The sequence below is a fragment of the Bufo bufo genome, chromosome 4, assembly GCF_905171765.1.
Source record: "Bufo bufo chromosome 4, aBufBuf1.1, whole genome shotgun sequence".
NCBI classification, from domain to species: domain Eukaryota; kingdom Metazoa; phylum Chordata; class Amphibia; order Anura; family Bufonidae; genus Bufo; species Bufo bufo.
In genome coordinates this window covers 132,279,926-132,300,983 of record NC_053392.1, presented here as the reverse complement: position 1 = coordinate 132,300,983, position 21,058 = coordinate 132,279,926, and the positions used below count along the sequence as shown (strand labels likewise).

Genomic DNA, 21,058 nt, shown 5'->3' with positions numbered 1-21,058 from the left:
TTACATTTCTGGCTGCCAGACTCCTGTGTCCCAAGCTGCAGGCCACAGTCTGGCTGGTCTTTTCCTGTGTGTGTATTTGAGAGACTTTTGCCTGCAGCACTGCAGGAGTTAATGCTCTTTCTGATTCTGTGCTTAGATGCTGCTGACCTCACTTCCTTGCCTGTGCAATTGGTCTCTACAGATCTTGCTAGGTCTCTTTAGCTTGCTGGAGCTTACAGAGAACTATAACCTGTTTGTCTGCCTGTGTACCGACTTTGCCTGATTGCTGGATCCTGATCCCGTGCCACTTGCCATGACCTTTGGATTGTTTCTTGGATTTGCATAAACTCTGCCAGCCCAGACCTCTGCCTATTTCCTGTCTATGTGTATTGCATGTTCCCTTCGTGTCTCTGATCCGCATGGGTCAGCAGCCAATCACACTAGGACTATTTCAAGGGGTAAAGGCCTGGTTGTCACAGTGATTCCACAACCACTGTCTGTAACAGGCCATACATGAGATATCTGTCTCCCAACACACTCTTTGTGGGGAGAGGGGGTAAGCCAGTGCCAGACACCTCTAGCAGCATCTCTTCTTCTCAAAACATCTCTTCTTCTCAAAAGGCACTTCTAAACATCTGCTGTCAGGGAAAAGTCAGGAGGTCCCCATGCACATTCGATGGTTGGAGAGTCCTGGCAAAATAACAGTACAGTTGACAGTAGAGGACTAGGACAAGGTTTATAGTTGAAATTATTGAACCCAAATTACAACAGAAAGGGAAAGCTCAAAGCACTTGTGGATCATGATACCTTTTCCAGCTTTCTCCTAGCTGATATCATGCAAAATATTTCTGCAACTTGGCTTAATTTTTCCATGTAGGTAACCGAATCATTATGGGAAAGAGTCATGTATTTCGCTTTAACCACCCTGAACAAGCCCGACAAGAGAGGGAACGTACTCCATGTGCAGAGACTCCCGTAGAACCTGTGGACTGGGCATTTGCCCAGCGGGAGTTACTTGAGAAGCAAGGTATTGACATGAAGCAGGAGATGGAACAAAGGTGAGTCTGCATGTAAAAAAACAGATGGTCGAGAAAATTATTGTTACTCACGTTCACTCATACTTGGTCATCAAGGAGAACCTCCTAGTAATCCTACATTGTATATTAAAACAATGCTTCTACTTTTTCTCCATCAGACTTCAGGAACTGGAAGAACAGTACAGAAAAGAACGGGAGGAAGCAAATTACCTGCTGGAGCAGCAGAGATTGGTGAGAAGTATTTGAAATGATTTATATGTAGATAGGTTGGTCCCTAGGTTAGACTAAAACAGTGGTATAAACTGGAGATTACTTATTTTCTTTGCCAGGTAACATTATAACCTCTGCTATCTGTGCTAAGAACATTATATTCAATTTTCTGACAAATTAGGAGCAATTTAAAACGGTCAAGATATAGGATGTATAATGTATTATGAAAGCAGGACACCCAGTTGGAACATGTCCTCCAAAAATAAACTCTCAGTATATTAGGAGGTTATTATTACTCGTTACAAGTGGTTACAAAGACAGCATCTCTCCCTTTGGAGGACCTATCCCATTCTTCATTACACAGACGTTGCATTGTAATGTGCTCTGTGTAATGCTTTATATCTCCTGTGGTGGTACTGCAGGGAAATTGAATATGTATTACCAGCGTTCCTTGGTGGAGTGATCAGTCACCACAGAACAGCTTATTGTCAAATGACCCTTTTAGGGCTCATTCACATGACCATATGGTCGCCGTGCTTGTGTTGTGGACCACAAATAGCATGGGCACTGGCCGTGTGAACTCCGTGCTGCGGTGCGGACCCACTGATTTAAATAGGTACGTCGTCCGCAAGATACAGCAAAAGATAGGACATGTCCTATCTTTTGCGGAGCGGAGGCACGGATCGGAAGCCCACAAAAACACTTGGAAGCCCTTCAGTGGGCTTTTATGTCCATGCCTCCACACCGAAAAAGGTTGGACATGTTCTATCTGCTGCCATATCTTGTGGATCGCAAACTCATTCAAGTCAATAGGTTCGCATCTGCAGTACGGATGCTGTTTGTGGTCCGCAACACAGCACGGCGACTATACAGTCATGTGAATGAGCCCTTATAGTCTAAACAACCCCTTTAACAGTAGTTCAGAAGATTTAGCTGAACAACATGGACACATTTTAAACATTCTTTCATTTATTTCCCAAAAGAAGTTCTACAATACTGTACAGAAAATGTATTTTTTGCCTTAGCATCACAGTCGTATTACACACACAGATATCACAGAAAGCCATTTAACTTATCTTTATGTTTTTGTAATGTGTATGGAACCTGCAGAACCTAGAGGAAAAGCAATGCATGCAACACGTCTTGTAGGTATTGCCCCTAGAGCATACAAATCTATAGCCCAATGCTCCCCACATAATGTCCGATATGATACAGAACCAATTGAGCTATCTCAAGTATGGAGAAAATTTATAAACTCCTTGCATAGGTAGAATATAAACCCAAGACCCTACTGGATTGACGCTACAGTACTTATAGTGCTGCCCATAATTATTCATACCCCTGGCAAATTTTGACTTAAAGTTACTTTTATTCAACCAGCAAGTAATTTTTTGACAGGAAATGACATCGGTGTCTCCCAAAAGATAATAAGACGATGTACAAGAGGCATTATTGTGGAAAAAAAAACATTTCTCAGCTTTTATTTAGATTTGAGCAAAAAGTGTCCAGTCGAAAATTATTCATACCCTTCTCAATAATCAACAGAAAAGCCTTTATTGGCTATTACAGTAATCAAACGCTTCCTATATTTGCAGACCAGCTTTTTGCATGTCTCCACAGGTATTTTTGCCCATTCATCTTTAGCAATGAGCTCCAAATCTTTCAGGTTAAAGGGTCTTCTTGCCATCACCCTGATCTTTAGCTCCCTCCACAGATTCTCAATTGGATTCAAGTCTGGACTCTGGCTGGGCCACTCCAAAACATTAATGTTGTTGTCTGTTAACCATTTCTTCACCACTTTTGCTGTGTGTTTTGGGTCATTGTCATGCTGAAATGTCCACTGGTGCCCAAGGCCAAGTTTCTCTGCAGACTGCCTGATGTTGTCGTTGAGAATCCTGTATTGCTCTTTTTTCATGGTGCCGTTTACTGTGATTAGGTTCCCTGGTCCATTGGCTGACATGTTTGACAGTGGGGATGGTGTTCTTTGGGTTGAAGGCTTCTCCTTTTTTACGCCAAGTGAAGGAAACATTGTGACCAAACAATTACATTTTTGTTTCATCTGACCATAACACAGAAGACCAGAAGTCTTCTTCTCTGTCCAGATGAGCTTTTGCAAAGGCCAAGCGAGCTTTTGTGTGCCTTATCTGAAGAAGTGGCGTCCTCCTTGGTCTGCATCCGTGGAACCCAGCAGTGTGCAGTGTCCGTTGGATTGTCTGCCTTGAGACATTGCCACCAGCAGAGCCCAGATTCACCAGGATGGCCTTGGTGGTGATCCTTGGATTCTTTTTCACCTCTCTAACTATCCTCCTGGCCAGCACAGGTGTCACTTTTGGCTTCCGACCACGTCCTCTGAGATTTTCCACAGTGCGGAACATCTTGTATTTTTTAATAATACTTTGCACTGTAGCCACTGGAACTTGAAAACATTTAGAAATGGCCTTGTAGCCCTTTCCTGACTTGTGAGCAGCCACAATGCGCAGCCGCAGGTCCTCACTGAGCTCCTTTGTCTTAGCCATGACTGTCCACAAACCAACTGCTGCTGTTTTTCACTTGTTGAGTTGATTAAAACAGCTGTTCCCAATTAATCAGGGAAATTAGGATGGTTTAGAACAGCTTGGACTATTTGGAATGGTATAGAACTTTTGATTTTCCCACAGACTGTGACAGTTTGTGAAGGGTATGAATAATTTTGGACTGGACACTTTTTGCTCAAATGTAAATAAAAGCTGAGAATTCCCCCCCCCCCCCCCCCCCCCCCCCACAATAATGCCTTTTGTACATCGTCAAAATTACTTGCTGGTCAAATAAAAGTAACTAAGTCAAAATTTGCCAGGAGTATGAATATTTATGTGCAGCACTGTACCACTAAGTCACCATGCCGCCCACCAAACAGCCATTTTAGCCTTCACTTTTTGGCACACTTTTCACCCATTATTTTACCTGGAAGCACCCATAATTTATTCTTCTATTCCACAGGATTATGAAAGTCGTCTAGAAGCTCTGCAAAGACAGATGGATTCCAGATATTATACCGAGGTCAATGAGGAGGAGGAAGAACCTGAGGATGATGGTAAAAATACCAAAGTTACCTGCACTGTATCTACATGATCAATCACTTCACATGAAATAGTAGCTGTCCACATAAATAGAACTTTCCTACATATTTCTCAAAAGCATGTTTTAGTCTGATCATCATTATCATCATCTTGTAGCACTAATTTATCACAGAAAAAACTGCTACTCGATAAGAGCCAGGCTATAGTTATGTTTAAACAATTTTTATTGAACTTTTTCATAAATCATAAAAGAATAAATGTACATACAGCAGATCTATGCAAGGCTGTTGATTATGTAAACACAAATAGTCTTAACAAAGCATGTTAATAATAAAGTTAGCTGAGTAAGACACCCTGTCAATTTATCTGACGAGTATGTCATCTTGATCACGCAGATCTGTAAGTCACCGGTAGAGAGAAAAAGAGAATTAACCGGTGAATAAGAGTAGATAAGAAGAGGGTAGTGGGGGAGGGAAAGAGGAGAAGGGGCTCAAAAAAATAAAATAAATAATAATAATAATTTTATACCCCTTGAAGTTGAATCATTCGTTCATACTTGGTCTAATAGAGACTATCTGATCAAGCAGACAATAGAGAAAGAAACTCTGGGAAGTCCTGAGAATCTCTCCAGCATGCCCAGGTTTTTAGGTATTTTGACGTCTGATTTGATGTCTCTGCAGAGATTTCTTCCATTCTCGCTATACAGTGCATTTCCTGAAACCATTCCCTCATAGTAGGGACATGTGCCGTGCGCCAATGTCTGGGTATAACCGATCTAGCTGCTGTAATGCAGAACCGCAATATACTCCCCTTCTTAACAGCAATGGATCCTGGTAGTATGGAGAGGAGCGCCTTTTGCGCAGAACCCTTCACAGTTTTCCCCCTGATACTCTGAAATATTTTGAATACACTATCCCAGAACGGCTTTATCAGGTTGCATCCCCACCAAACATGTAACATAGTACCCTTTTCTGTGCCACAGCGCCAACATGAATCAGAGACGGTAGGGAAAATTCTATGCAGTTTAACTGGATATCTGTACCATCGAGTTATAATCTTATAATTTTTTTCTTGTGCAGAGCAAGCCATTGAGAGTTTATGTGAAAATAGGAATGCCTTTTGTAGATCGGGACGACCTATTGCAATGCCTAGCTCCCCTTCCCATCCCTTAACAAAGTCCGGTAGGTCCCCGTGGTAGGCCAGGCTATAATTAAAGTCCAATGTGGTTATATTTCAGTTCAGTGGACGGATCAGGAGTATGATTTGGCTCTGTGGGCTTTTCGAAAATGGAAATGGTACCAATTCACATCACTGCGTGACCAGCTCTGGGGCAACGCCATCTTCCTGAAGGAGGCCAATGCAATCAGCGTGGAACTGAAAAAGAAGGTAATACTCATAAGAGACGGGCAGGATCTCACCCAAATATACAGTATGTCAAATGATATTGTCTTATGTAAGTCTGATTTTCTGTTGGCAATGAAAAACTATTATAGAAAACATTTGTTTTTTTTTAAATTTTGCTCATGCATATATCATAAATGTGTTAAAGGATGGAAAAGTATATTGCTGTGTGCCACACATTCCTATCTAGCAAGATATACAGTAAATTTGTCTAGAAAAATGTAATGTATTGCATATATACTGAAACAAAGGAAATTGTCCCTGAAGTATTTTTACGTGTCTGCCCCATAAGTCAATGACTAACTCCAGAATGAGTCTTAGTTATATCCTGTTGTTTATATCGTGCCAACATATTCCTCAGGGTCTATGGGCTCCCAATCTAATTTCCCGGTCTCAGACACACAGATACACTAAGGCCAGTTTAATAGATATTGGATGTTTTTGGAGTGTCAAATTACCTGCAGATTAGCATGCAGTAAATATACAAGTAGAAAATATCAAAGTGATTATAACTAATACACAATAATATGTTAGTTAGTTAATTAATTAATTAAAGGGGTTGTGCATGGGTGCTATATTGATGACCTATCCTCTGGATAGGTCATCAATATCAGATCGGCAGAGGTCCAACACCCAGCACCCCCGCTGTTCAACTGTCAGAGGCGTAGTGTAATTACAAGTACTCGCCCATTTAAGTGAATGAAACAGGCACTTGTAATTACACTGCGCTTCCCCAGATGGTGGGCAGTGTAAGGAAGAGGAAGCAGTCCTTGCACAGAGCGAAGACTCCTCTTCAAACAGCTGATGATGGGGTTGGCAGGTGTTGGACCGCCGCCGTTCTGATGTTGATGACCTATCCTGGGGATAGGTCATCAATGTAAAACACCTGCACAACCCCTTTAATGATTATCATCATCTATTTACAAAAAGTATATGGCTGTTTTTCAACATTCAGGGTTTTATGCCGTTTTTGAAGCCAAAGCCAGAAATGGTTTCAGAAAGAGTGGACTTTCTACATCTCCTCTGTTTATGGTCTGTCCTAGACTTGGCTTCAAAGACTGCATCAAAAAGCATGACCATAGAAACACAGGGACTATAATAAAGTTCAATGAATCTGTTTCCCTGCAAAACTACCATTTCCTGTTAGACCAACAAGACCAATATGTCTGCCTTTCCAGGTTCAGTTCCAATTTGTGCTGCTGACAGATACTCTGTATTCACCACTACCACCCGACCTGTTGCCTCCTGATGCCCACTCAGAACGTGAGAAACGTCCCTTCCCAAAAACCATTGTGGCAGTGGAAGTTCAAGACCAGAAGAATGGTGCAACTCACTACTGGACCCTGGAAAAACTAAGGTAAATTTTGACATTTTTGGATTTAATGACATGTCTGAAGATGGAAAGTGATTGTGTTGTCTACCTATCAATGCAAAGTGAATGGGGACCTTTTATGTTAAATGGATGCATATGAGTAACAGTCTGCATACTTCATTGTTGGTATGCTGGTAAACTATACTAATAAATTATTCTTAGAATAGGTCTTCAAGATCAGATCAGTGGTGGTCCAACTCTTGGCACACCACCAATCCGCTGTTTATACGGACTGCTGTGCTTTGGCAAAGGCACTAATAGAGCACAGCTCCATACACTGTGTAGTGGCTATGAATGGTACAGCAATAAAACCTCGATCCACATAAATGAGAGCATTGCTGCAGTACTATTCACAACCACTACACAGAATATGGAGCTGTGCCCTTTCAGCTCCTGTTCTGTGGTACAGCGACCAGTTCAATCAGTGGATCAGCTGGCAATGTCAGTAGTGCCTCTCAATAAAGTAGAACATAGAGAAGCTGAACTGTGGCAATGGGTGAATTCATATTGGGGATGGGTTATCCAGGTCTGACAAACCAATTTAATGCAATTCAGTTTACTGGCATATGGATGAAAAAGATCTCTGTATAGCATAGTCTTGCAATCTATACAATAAGACTGTTTTTCTTGGGTCTGCATTGGCTTACTTTGCACCAGATTAATCCAACTGCTTGTTTTGTCTAGAAATGTTACTCATCCTCCTACTGGAGTGACTTTTTTTTTTGCAATTTTTAAAAAAGTGGAAGTTATAAACCTGTAGGAGTGAAGCTGATTTACATAGCTAGCCACAACCACTTCCGCACCTACTATAGGAAACTGGAGTGAGTGGTGTAAAAATGCAAAAAGTTGTAATAGTCTATCGCAAGTTTAGTGCCCTGGAGCAAGGGTACTTTGCACTGTGGACGTTTGTGGACATTTTGCCCTTTTTGCTCCTATACAAAACCATTAACTCCCTACTGTATTGCCCTTTTAAGGGTTAACTTGCAGTGTGATGTATGCTGTTGTGTGTATTGATACCATTTCATAGTGTAGAACTGCATTTATACATATGTTTATTGTAAAATATACTATTCATTTGCACTGTTATTTCACCAAAGCGGCACTGCATTGTGAAAAGGGTTAATGCACAGCCAGCTAATACTGAGAGACTTTATGACTTTCTACCCAAGTAAAGAGTTGGAGGGGAAAAATAGATAAACTGACATTTGATTGCCTGGATTAGCTCTGTTGATGTTTACTCATTCCCATATACTTGCATTGAAGCTCTATACAAGTCTATGACAGACTAAAATTATAGCATTTTTTTCTGTTAAGGCTGTGCTTCTCCACTCCATTCCTCCTACTAAAAGGTTCTATAAGGAGAGCATTCGGTACCCATAGACCGCAGATTGCGACCAGGGCTTAGTGAGAGAGATTCTGCCAACTGCATGACTGACAAGAAGATGCTGAGATGGGGATGCTGAGCCACAGACCCGGGTTACCAGCCCATTGACTAGGGCCCCAGCCTAATGCCTGAACCACAGACCCTGAGCCACTAGCCACTTTCTTCTGCCAGGGAGGAGACTGGAGAAGCCAGCTCAGTGCACTGTCTGTATTGTTTTGCACTTGAGTTCCTCCAGTAAAGAAGCACACTGGTTTACTGCAAACTGACTCTCTGGATTTATTTCCCATTGGGGTGTACCACACCTTTCCATCCCTTCCAGACCAGCACCATGTGGTGACACCTTAACAGTGTCCAGGGACCCATTATAGCATTGGGGCGACCACAAACCTGGCCACTGCACAAGTAACCCCAAAATTTCTCAGAGCCTTGTGTTTGCAACTTTATGAAGCCAGAATTCTGGAATGCTGGATATCATAAATCCCTTCTGCCTTCTTGTTAGAAATGTCTTTATTCCACACCACCGTCCATGTTCTGATATGGTGGTTTACAATTTTATTTTATACCCAATGTAAACAATGATAGGTGTGGTGTTTTAGGAATAAGCTTTTTGTTTTTCTATATTTTTACTGTGTCCTTGAGGTTATTTATGCATGAGTGGTTATCTCACACAGGCAACGACTGGACATGATGCGTGAGATGTATGACCGTGCAGCTGAGCTTCCATCTGGTCTGACTGATGACTGTGATAATGTGGTGACCGGAGGAGATCCATTTTATGATCGGTTCCCTTGGTTCCGTTTAGTGGGCAGGTAAGTTTATTTTTCATCTCAACACATGCACAATGCATAATCTTCTTGGCTTGGAAAGTTGATGAGTACATACTTGATAAGGGTCCATTCACACGTCCGTAGTGTATTGCGGATCCGCAATACACCCGGCCGGCACCCCCCATAGAACTGCCTATTCTTGTCCGCAATTGCGGACAAGAATAGGACATGTTCTATTTTTTTGCGGAGCCGCGGCCCAGAAATTCGGATGCAGACAGCACATTGTGTGCTGTCCATATCTTTTCTGTCCCCATAGAGAATGAATGGGTCCGCACCCGTTCCGCAAAATTGCAGAACGGATGCGGACCCATTTGCGGATGTGTGAATGAACCCTTATTAGTGAGTGTTTAGCTAATGTCCTCTGCAGGTCTTTGGACACTGCGTCAGCTGAGTAGGTTTACCATATGCACCAAGAAAGCTCCCGGTGCATAAGTTAAAGGGAACCAAAGGCCCCCATAACCTGATGAAGGCCAAGAGAGCCCACGTTTGGCTACTGTCAGGACAGTATCACTAGAACCATACCCCTGATTAATTATTAGATAATCGCTTGTCATTTTCAAACAGTTACTAAAATCCCATAGAATATTAGTTCAGATTTTTCCTTGGATTCAGATAGGCACAACCAATAAAATAAAAATGATCACTGGTAATTTACTACTGTCTTTCTAGAAAAACGTTTAATGTAATTTATTCAGCAAGGAGAGTTCTCTTCCTGCACTTGAACTACCTTACCCATTCTTCCCATTCCATAACTGTTCTCTGTCCATTGGTTTGTAGCTTTTCATTCATAATTCTATATTTTGTGTGTACCCCTCGCCATTTTTGTTACATTACCAGATTATAGTCTCCAGCCCTTTCCCTAGCTCCCTTTGGTTTTCCAGCCCTGGTGTGGATTAACCAATTCTGTCTTGTACTAACCTTCGCCCCTCCCCCTTTCTGATCTTAGCTCTCCCTTATTCACCACATGCATGAGTGACAGCATGGCCGAAATAACCCCCTCCCCCACCCTCTCAAGCCCTGGCTCCGAGGGCCCTGAGTCAGCCTCCCAGCTTGAAGAGGAGGAGGGTTTGGAGTATGAGGAGGAAGAGGAAGACGGATCCAAGGAGTATCACTGCTGTGCTGTCAGATCCGACCCGTTTCACGACCGCTCCCCTCTGTTCAGTGTAGTGGGAAGGTTGGTCAGGTCTGCCCAGAGCACACTGAGAAGCAACCAGCTCTTTCAGGGTGATATTCTTCCCTACAGCAGCACTGCTGGTGTGCATCAAAGTCGGTGGTCTCAGATGATCTTGTAGACCTGCAATGCACAGTAACATCATGCCATCATAAGACCATTAAGATATTAGCCTGCTTCAACTTTATCAGTAGCAACAAATCACTATGAAAACACTCATATCAGACTTTTATGAGCTCTAGGACCAGTTGTGTTGCTGATCAATCTCACAATAATGAATGGAGGAGAAAATGTCTCTAAGATAAGATGAACACGTGAAACAGGTCTTTTTTTTAACTTGAAGATATAGCTCTGTGTAGAGACATTTGTTGTGGAAGCATAGTGGTGTGGTGAAGCCACTGAAGACTGGGGCAATCCTAAATACTATGGGTCAGGTCCACATTGGTTTTAATTAAAGACTGGAGAAGTCTAGTGCTGAGGACAATATAAAACATCCAGCCATCCTGCTAGAATGCTTTAAACGGCAGCTGTCACCACTCTGGTACACCTAAAGGTTTCAATAGCTGCTGTAGTAGAGGTTGGACTCTGTTCGCAATTTTCTTATTTTTTTTCTTCAATTGTCTTTTTATTGAAAGATGTGTAAACAGACATGTAATAATAACATTTCTTTTACATGTTTTTCAAGTAAGTAAAAGTAACAGAAGGATGTCACATCCAAAGAATATATGAATCTCAGTATAATATAAGCAAAAAAAAAAAAGAAAGGGAGGTCGGTATCACCTCAGTAGTAAAGTCCTGAGAACAGCAACATAACCAGAACCATCGGCATTTGGTTTCTAATATATATAAAGCAAAGTAGTAACATATACTAGAATAATAATAACCATGAGAAAGAAAATGGTAGAACAGGACATAAAATTAAGACAAAAGGGGGAAGACAAACCTCAACAGGACAAGACACGAATAAGGAAAGATGGGCTGGTGAAGAAGATCCACTATAAGGAATACAGCTGCGAGACCGTATACGTATCCCAAGGCTGCCAGGTCTTGTCAAATCTGTTCACAATTTTTATGTAGTAGTGTAATGTCTGGGAGAGACAACCAGTCTACATCATCAGCAAAGGTGTGGAAGGAATAGATGCTTATCCATCAAGAGCAAAGTAGTCTTATCTCAGTACTAGAGTTTAATGGAACCACATAGCACTTACTATCTCTGATTTTTGAAAGTGCATCTGTCTATGTCTAGATATAATGTTTCAGTATAGTGAAACTCGGATGCTTTTTGTTATAGAGGTTCTCTAAGACTGTTAACAATGTCTGATGGCAGAGGTCTATCTCCCAGGATCTACACCTATCTGCACAATGAAGGAAGGGGCTTAGTGCCAATGTGCCTAATTGTTTAATGTGTATTTGACAATAAATAGGCTTAGTGCTAAAAATATTTACTAAGAGTGATTAAATATAAGGTAAAACAGACAAATCACATACAGAATAAATAATAATCACATGGCCTACCCGATACAATATGGGGAGAACTCCAGCCACCATGTCGTAGCCCATGGTCGATACCCCATGGTGGTACAAAAGGAATGGATAGTGTTTCAAACCAATGCATCCTACCTGGATAATTTTACTCAATGGAGTGCCCATTAATTGTCTGGGAAAAGCAGGTTTATGCCCTTCAGCCCCTCCTCCCAAGTATGTCCAGTGTGCAGCACACATGTCTCTGAGATAACCACTCAGGAACTATCATTACACAGAATATGGATGGTAATGTAAAAGGGGACAGAATTAAAGGTGACAGAACCAATCAGTACTTAATTATTTATGTAAATTCAGGCTTGATTTTGAGCTGGACACCTAAATTATGTGGGAATGACAGGGTGCTAGGGATACAAAATAGTCTTTACAAAATTGTCAAGCAGGATGTCCCTATTACAAGTTGCTACCGACCTTTGTTTAGGCTCAGAAGAGTCATATACCGTAGGTTTTGACATAAACCAAACTCTTTTCAGACTGCTACATTAACTATATTTTTGTCAAACATAAGAGAATATTTTTGTCTTTTTCATATCAGCCGCACTTTCCAGATCTTACATTGATGTGCAAGGGTTTGCCCAGATGACTATGAGAGGCAACATATGGCAAGCAAATCTATACTGTCAACCAAAGGTTTCAATGAAGGTTATGTTCCCATGAAGACAAGTGGCCAGGGTGGCCAAAAGACAGCCACAATGTCGGCCAAATATTTCACTGACATACAAATCTGATACAGGTCTTGAATTGACTGTTATGGTACGGCCACACGGTCAGGTTTCTGGATGCAGTTTTTGAAGCCAAAATCAGTAGTGGATCATAAGAGAAAAAGAATAAAGGACTTTTTAAAAAAAAAATTTACTCCTCGTTTTGGCTACCAAAACTGCACCAGGGAACCCTTAAAAATTGTTAGTGGCCTTGAGGTTTTTGCAGATAACCATGCAGCCATTAACAATTAAATTAAGGTCTCATGCACATAGCCATTGCCCATATTGCGGCCCGCAAACAGTGGGTCCCTAATATGTGGGCACTGGCCATTTGTGCACCCCATCACGGATTTAGACCCGTTCACTTCAATGGGTCCGCAATCAGGAAGGTGCGATGCAGAACGGAGGCACAGAACCCCACTGAAGCACTACGGAGTGCTTCCATGGAGTTTCTCTCCGTGACTCCACATTGCAAAACAATAGAAATTGCGGTCCCCAATGCACGGAACGGCCGGGCAATGGTCACGTGTTTGAGGCCTAGGGCTGGATCTCCACAGGGTGGCTGTAATGCGGCAGCCGCAACCTCGCCAACACACGTCAGCCAAAGGGCACATGAATTTCAAGGTAATACCTCCATTAACAAATATATTTGTGGAGCCATTAGCTGCTGCAGGTGGGCAAAGTTGCAGCCGTCACATTACAGCTTGAATTTCTGCATAGGTGGAAGTGTAACAATTGCAATACAACTTGGTTTTCCAGCTGACCATGGATGTGTCTTGGCTGTACAGCTTTCACTCCACATCCACCTGATATTAAACATAACTTTCTCAATAATCATAGTTTATTCTTTGACAAGGTACCTTCAAAACAGAGTGGTATCAAACTGGTCCCTGTGCTCCTATATAAGTGTTTTCATTTCATCATATGTACTTTGAAGAACAAATGCATTGCAGGCCATCTTGAAAGTCAAGGAGCTAATAACATCTTTCTACATAAATAGTTTAATTTCCTAAAGATCTGGAGAATTATTTTACAATTACCCATTTTAATGAAACCAAGCCTCTCTGTTTGTCTATCTAGGATCCAGGTTTTCCCACTACTGAGACCTCAACGCTCAGTAACCCAGCATCAAGAGATCAATTACCATTTAGAGCCACCACATGGCAAATGGAACAAAACACAATTTCCTCTGAAATCGATTGGCTGTTTGTGTAATTCAGGGACCTGCTGGGTCCTCCATAGAGAGACATTCCAGAATTAAAATTGTGTTTTTCAAATGGAAAGACTTGTGTAGACACTATTGGGGTCATTTATCAAGACCGGCGTTTTAGATGCCAATCTTAATACCCCACCACCGATGCCTAAAGCAGCCTTAAAGGGATTCTGTCACCAAGTTTTAGGTTATAGAGCTGCGGACATGCACGGCTAGATCACCGCTAGCATGTCCGCAATATACCGGTCCTATAGGGCTGTGTGCTTTTATTTTCTTTAAAAAAGGATTTTAGAGATATGTAAATTAGTCTTGTAAGGTGCCCAAGGGGCTGTACGAACCTTCCTGGTGCCCAGCCACGCCCGCCTGTGAAGGAGCCCAGCACCGCCTATGTCCTCCGAATCTCCTCCTTTCGTCACCGTTAGATAGCCGTAATCTCGCTATGCGCGAGCTTGCGCATGTGCAGGGCCGGTATAGTGTTCCTTCCCTGTGCTGGAATCAGCCTCAGGGAAGGAACTGCGCATGCGCGAGCTCGCGCATCGCGAGATTACGGCTATCTATCGATGACGAAAGGAGGAGATTCGGAGGACATAGGCGATGCTGGGCTCCTTCACAGGCGGGCGTAGCTGGGCACCAGGAAGGTTCGTACAGCCCCTTGGGCACCTTACAAGACTCATTTACATATCTCTAAAATCCTTTTTTAAAGAAAATAAAAGCACACAGCCCTATAGGACCGGTATATTGCGAACATGCTAGCGGCGATCTAGCCGTGCATGTCCGCAGCTCTATAGCCTAAAACTTGGTGACAGAATCCCTTTAAATCTACGCCAGCAAGGGAACTTAAAAAAAAACTGGCATAGAAAATGATAATTGACTCGGGCCTTCTTCGCCAGCCACACTACTCCCCCTTTATTAAAACTGGCATATGTGACATGGAAGGGAAGAAGTCGCAGATTCGGCTGAAAAGCTTCTTTGCGACTGAATCTGCGACAGATATACGCCAAAAAGTGGCGTACTATCATATCTAAGCTTTTAATGCACCTGGAGAATGGTCAACTTTAATTGCAATAGAGATGTATGGTCCATTAAGGCTAGGTGCTACAAATGTAGTTTTTCTGGAATAGGAGTTTTGATGATGAGGTTCTCATGATATGATTATCTACAGTTCCTTATATTAGAATCAGTGGCGGATCCAGAGCCTGGTCTCGGGAGGGGCACTTCCAGATTATTTTCTGTCCGCCGACACAAAACAATGGTGCTTATAGAACAGACTCCACAGTGTAGAGGTATACTGTATATTGTGGGGCACAGTGTAGAGGTATACTGTATATTGTGGGGCACAGTGTAGAGGTATACTGTATATTGTGTGGCACAGTGGATGCTATATGTGTATAACAAACATATTCCACATGAAAACTTACAATTACTTGGCTTGGCCCTTGGGGATCTTGGACACCACTTCAACACTTTGACCGGGGGGCTCGGCGGAGCTGATGTGTTTTATCCTAATGAGAAAGATTTCATAATAAGGATTTGCAGAAGGGGCAGAGGGATAGCAGAGCAGGGAGAGGCTGGTGCTGCTACTAGGGGGTCATACCATGGGGGAGTAATAAAGCCCACCATAATGCCCCCCCAGTAGAAATAATTATTCTTATAATGTGCAAAACATACCCCCTTGTAATGCCCCAGGTGAGCTAATGTCCCCATAGTGCCCCCATAATGTGCCAGTATAAAATACCCCTATATAGTGACCCCAGTAAATGCCCCCATAGTGCTCCACACCATCCTTCCTCCTAGTGCACCCCATAATGTGCCAGTTCATAATGCTCCAGTAGATGCCCTCAGTGTCCCCCATAATTTGCAAGTATAAAATACCCCATCTTAGTGCCCCCCGTAGATAACCCCATAGTACTCCTCTCCCCCCTTCCCCATAGTACCCACCATAATGTGTCCCAGTAAAAAATTGTACTGTACAGAGCACCCCATATAAAATACCCCTTCTTTGTGGCCTCAGTAGATGCCCCTATAGTGCCCCCAATAATGTTCCAATAACAAGAGCAATCCCCCAATCATGTGCCAGTAATAACAGCCCCCCCATGTGCCAGTAATAACTGCCCCTCCCATGTGCCAGTAATAACAGCCCCCCCATGTGCCAGTATTAATAACAGCCCCCCCATGTGTCAGTATTAATAACAGCCCCCCCATGTGCCAGTATTAATAACAGCCCCCCATGTGCCAGTATTAATAACAGCCCCCCCATGTGCCAGTATTAATAACAGCCCCCCCATGTGCCAGTATTAATAACAGCCCCCCATGTGCCAGCAATAACAGCCCCCCCCATGTGCCAGCAATAACAGCCCCCCATGTACCAGCAATAACAGCCCCCCATGTGCCAGCAATAACAGCCCCCCCATGTGCCAGCAATAACAGCCCCCCATGTGCCATCAATAACAGCCCCCCATGTGCCAGCAATAACAGCCCCCCCCATGTGCCAGCAATAACAGCCCCCCTCCATGTGCCAGCAATAACAGCCCCCCCACCCCATGTGGCAGTAAAAGTATTGTGTGTGTATATATATATATATATATATATATAAAAACAAAAAAACAAAAAACACATACTTACCTCCATGTCAGCGATGCGATGCAGGCCTCTTCCGGCCTGTGTCCTGCGCTGTACGGCTCAGGCGGTGCGATGACGTCATCGCGTCGCCTGTGCCGGCCTCTGATAGGCTGCTGGCGCTAGTGCCTGCAGCCTATCAGAGGAAGGGAAAGGGACACACCTCTCCCTCCCCTGCCTCAGCACAGTCATCTGTATCGCTGTCCTGAGGATGGCGAAACAGATGACTATGGAGATGAGCGCTTCCACAATGGAAGCGCTCATGTCCCTGTGCCCTGCCGCCGCCAGCTCGGGGGGGGGGCAATTGCCCCGTTTCTCCCCCCCCCTAGATCCGCCACTGATTAGAATATACTGATACCATGCAGCAAACATAAGGAGTATATTCACTCTAAAAGGTCAGACTTGAAAAAGATGATGACCAATATTAAAATTCTGATTTATCATATTAGCAATCCTAGGCTCCTGAGCAAATTATAGTTATTATTCCATCTATACCATCTATACCTAAACCTAAGCACCCACAACAACCACCTACCCACTGCATTTTGTGTTCATAAAATACAAATTAAATCTTTGATACCTTGTTGACCCATCTACATGGACAATGACAAGAACCCTATGAAAACAATTGCTGACAAACCTATTTATTTACAGTTTTAACTTATTTATTTATTTATTTTAAATACAAAAATAAAAATAAAATTTTTACTACATCCAGGAGGTAAACTAAAATATTTTCCAATAAAATAAATTGTGTAGAAGTGTATTTATTTCAAATATGGTTTAGTGTGATAGTGATGTAGACATCCTGTGGAATTATCATGTCCTTGGTATGCTTTTTTAAATGCAGGATCACACATATATAGTATCTTTAATATTGTGAACTAAAGGACAGCTTCACTACTTGGTGGGATTTATAAGGGCCATCTTCACCACCAATATAAAGAAAGAGCTGGCTCCTTCTCATAGGTCTCTGTTTATTTTTGCTTTGTTCTGTTTTCATTTGATTTTTTCAGGTTTTTGCCGGCACACCCATACACCTTTATGCTCTTCTGCTGGCCTTTCCCTCACACAGGACACCAGGGTCCAGTTGGCCCTCCTCACTGCCTCCAACCCTCCCTCACCTTCACAGTTCCTCCTCGTGTTTATTAATGTTCACCACCATCCCATTTTCCTTATTTTCCGCTGTGGCTGACCTACTTACCCCCACGCTGCTAGTGGCTGCTCACCCCACATATGTTTTCTTTTTCTTTTTTTTAGCTTGGCAGCTCTTATTGTGGTGTGAGCTGTATCTCCCCAATTAAACAGTATCAGTGTGTATCCTGACCTTTTCTTTCTTCTTTTTCTTCACCCTTTTCATCCCTTACTTTCTATTTCCTCACTGATTCTCTTCTTTCTCATCGTAACTGGTCTTGTCAAACTTCCATCAACCCTGTGTTCATCTCTTCATCAATCTCCACTATTCCACATCCTACTGAGCCTGTTTCCTCCTTTTCCATCTACTTCTATTTTTTTCTTCTACCTTCTCCCCCCCCAACCTATGTACCACTCTGCAGGGCCTTTGTCTACCTGAGCAACTTGCTGTACTCTGTGCCTCTGGTTCATCGAGTCGCTATTGTCAGTGAAAAAGGAGAGGTGAAAGGATTCCTTCGAGTTGCTGTTCAGGCCATTTCCGGTAAGGATGGTTCACTAAGAATGCACCATTTCAACATCTATAAATCATGCTAGAAAATACAGTCAAATAGGTTGTAAGAGTGTTTGTGTCATGTATTAAAATATTGTTTGGTCCCTAAAGACCCATAAGGATGTAGGACTCATCTAAAGGCATATTATAAAGATGTAGACCACTTCTACCCTGTTTCCCCGAAAATAAGACAGTGTCTTATATTAATTTTTGCTCCAAAAGATGCGCTAGGTCTTATTTTCAGGGGATGTCTTATTTTTCCATGAAGAAAAATACGGTACACATTTATTGTTGAACAAAAAAAAAGGAAATCAGGGTGGGGAGGGGGATCACTTAAAATGGCACAGGGTGATCAGAGAAGGAAAGCAAAATGACACAGGGGTATCAGGGTGGGGAGGGGGATCACTTAAAATGACACAGGGGGATCACAAGGGGGAATCAAAATAGTACAGGAGAATCAGAGGGGGGGGGAATACTATAGCATTTTAGTACCCCCTTCTGATCCTCCTGTGTCATTTTGATTCCCCCCTCTGATCCCCCTGTGTCATTTTAAATGATCCCCCTCCCCACCCTGATCACCCTGTGTCATTTTGATTCCCCCCTCTGATCACCCTGTGTCATTTTAATTACCGTTTTTAGTCTCTCCCCCCCCCCATCTTCACCAGACATCCCCCACCATCCATCAGATATTCCCCCCCCCTACCTGTCACCCCGTCCCCTGTGTGTCCGTGCCAGCCAAGTTGTGAGACTCCATCAGGGCAGAGCGAGCAGCGGGCGGAAGAAGGCGGCAGCTTGTCCTGGCGGCGGCTGCGGCCAATCAGTGAGCTCCTTACATTCTGGGGTGGCTTGCTTTATAATCGGAGAGGCATTATGTCCGGCCGATGCTTTATAATCGGGGAGTCATTATGTTCGGCGGATGTTTTATAATCGGGGAGGCATTACGGTATGTTCAGCGGATGCTTTATAATCGGGGAGGCATTACGGTATGTTCGGCCGATGCTTTATAATCGGGGAGGCCTTATTTTCGGGGGATGCTTTAATATCGGGGAGGCCTTATTTTCAAGGGGATGCCTTATATTACAGCGATAGGCAAAACTAGAGGTAGGTCTTATTTTCGGGGGATGTCTTATTTTCGGGGAAAGACGGTAAGACATATCATAAGGATGTAGCTATCCTCTAAGGATGTCATAAGTATGTAGTCCTCCTCTAAAGACATGTCATGAAGGTCATAAAGATATAGCCCATCTGTAAGACATATCATAAGGATGTAGTCCTCCTCTGACATATCATAAAGATGTTGCCCACTTCTAAGACATGTCATGAAAATGTGGCCTTCCTCTAAAGACATATCATAAAGATGTAGCCCTCCTCTAAAGATGTCATAAGTATGTAGTCTTCCTCTAAACAAATGTCATAAAGATATAGCCCATCTGTAAGACATATCATAAAGATGTAGTCCTTCTCTAAAGACCTGGCATAAAGATATGGTCCACCTCGAAGACATATCATAATGATGTAGACATGACAAAGATATAGTCCTCCTCAGAAGACATATCATAAAAATGTAGCCCACTTCTAAGACATGTCATGAAAATGTGGCCTTCCTATAAAGACATATTATAAAGATATAGCTTTCCTCTAAAGATGTCATAAGTATGTAGTCCTCCTCTAAAGACATTTCATAAAGATATAGCCCATCTGTAAGATATATCATAAGGATGCAGTCCTCCTCTAAAGACATGGCATAAAGATGTAACCCTCCCCTAAAGATTTAATAAGTATGTAGTCCTCCTCTAAAGACATGACATAAAGATATATCCCATCTGTAAGACATATAATGATGTAGATGTTCTGCTTTGCGTTATTGACTGTTGTATAACACTAGTCAGACAGCTTAACAATAATTCAGAAGTCAAGAAAAGTGAGACATCAGATCTGTATGTATTCTTTTTTCTGAATAACTTTGTAAAACTACAACATAAGCATAAACAAAACTTATGTGTCAGTACATTAAACATTATACAGTAGCCTCACTCCATCAGTGAGAGTACTCACAGACAATTCCATCAGAAGTCCAGGAATGGATCAAGAGCTCCTCTGCATGCAGTCTGCTAGATCCAGGAGCAGTCATGAAATGGAGGAAATACAGTTCCAGGTTAAAGGTTACTGCCTCTGACTCTGAGAAAAATAGACTTCCTGTAAAGTTCTGGCAAGGTAGTAACTAACTTTGACCACTGGATGGCAGCAACGTCAAACTAACATTTCAGTATAATCTGTAACAGCACATTACATACATTTACTATGCACAATATGGGCAGAACAGTAGACATGACATAAAGATATAGCCCTTCTCTAAGGCATATCATAAGGATGTAGTCCTCCTCTAAAGACATGCCATAAAGTTATAGCCCTTCTGTAAGACATATCATAAGGATATAGTCCTCCTCTTAAGATATGTCATAAAGATGTAGCCCACTTCTAAGACATATAAAGATGTAGCCCTCCTCTAAAGACATCACCTGGACGTAACCCTCTTGTGTGTAACTGTGTGTACTACTTAGTGCTTACCTGCTATAATAATAATCTTTATTTATATAGCACCAATATATTCCACAGCGCTTTACAGTCAGGGGGTTTGTGTAGAAACAAAATCATACATTACATAGCGACAAACAAGTCAACAATTAAAACAAGAGGAATGCTTGCAAGATCTTACAATCTATGCTATACATATATCTTTTCTTACACTGTTGGCTGGCATCTCTCTTTCACTAAGACATAACTGTGATCAGTAGTCTGATATGGCCCGAAATCCACCTCCCTATGCTTTACACTGCAGCTTTGCTTGTTCAGATGCTTGTTCTG

At 42.4% G+C, this 21,058-nt stretch overlaps 1 protein-coding gene across 1 annotated transcript in view; it reads left to right on the top strand.

Moving 5' to 3' along the window:
- KIF1A (kinesin family member 1A) overlaps positions 1-21,058 on the top strand; it is a 159,486-nt gene that overhangs the window by 91,583 nt on the left and 46,845 nt on the right. Inside the window, 8 exon segments of the mRNA XM_040427918.1 lie at positions 857-1,037; positions 1,175-1,247; positions 4,203-4,296; positions 5,520-5,668; positions 6,862-7,040; positions 9,111-9,248; positions 10,213-10,440; positions 18,066-18,184. Coding sequence (XP_040283852.1) covers positions 857-1,037; positions 1,175-1,247; positions 4,203-4,296; positions 5,520-5,668; positions 6,862-7,040; positions 9,111-9,248; positions 10,213-10,440; positions 18,066-18,184 — 1,161 coding nt within the window.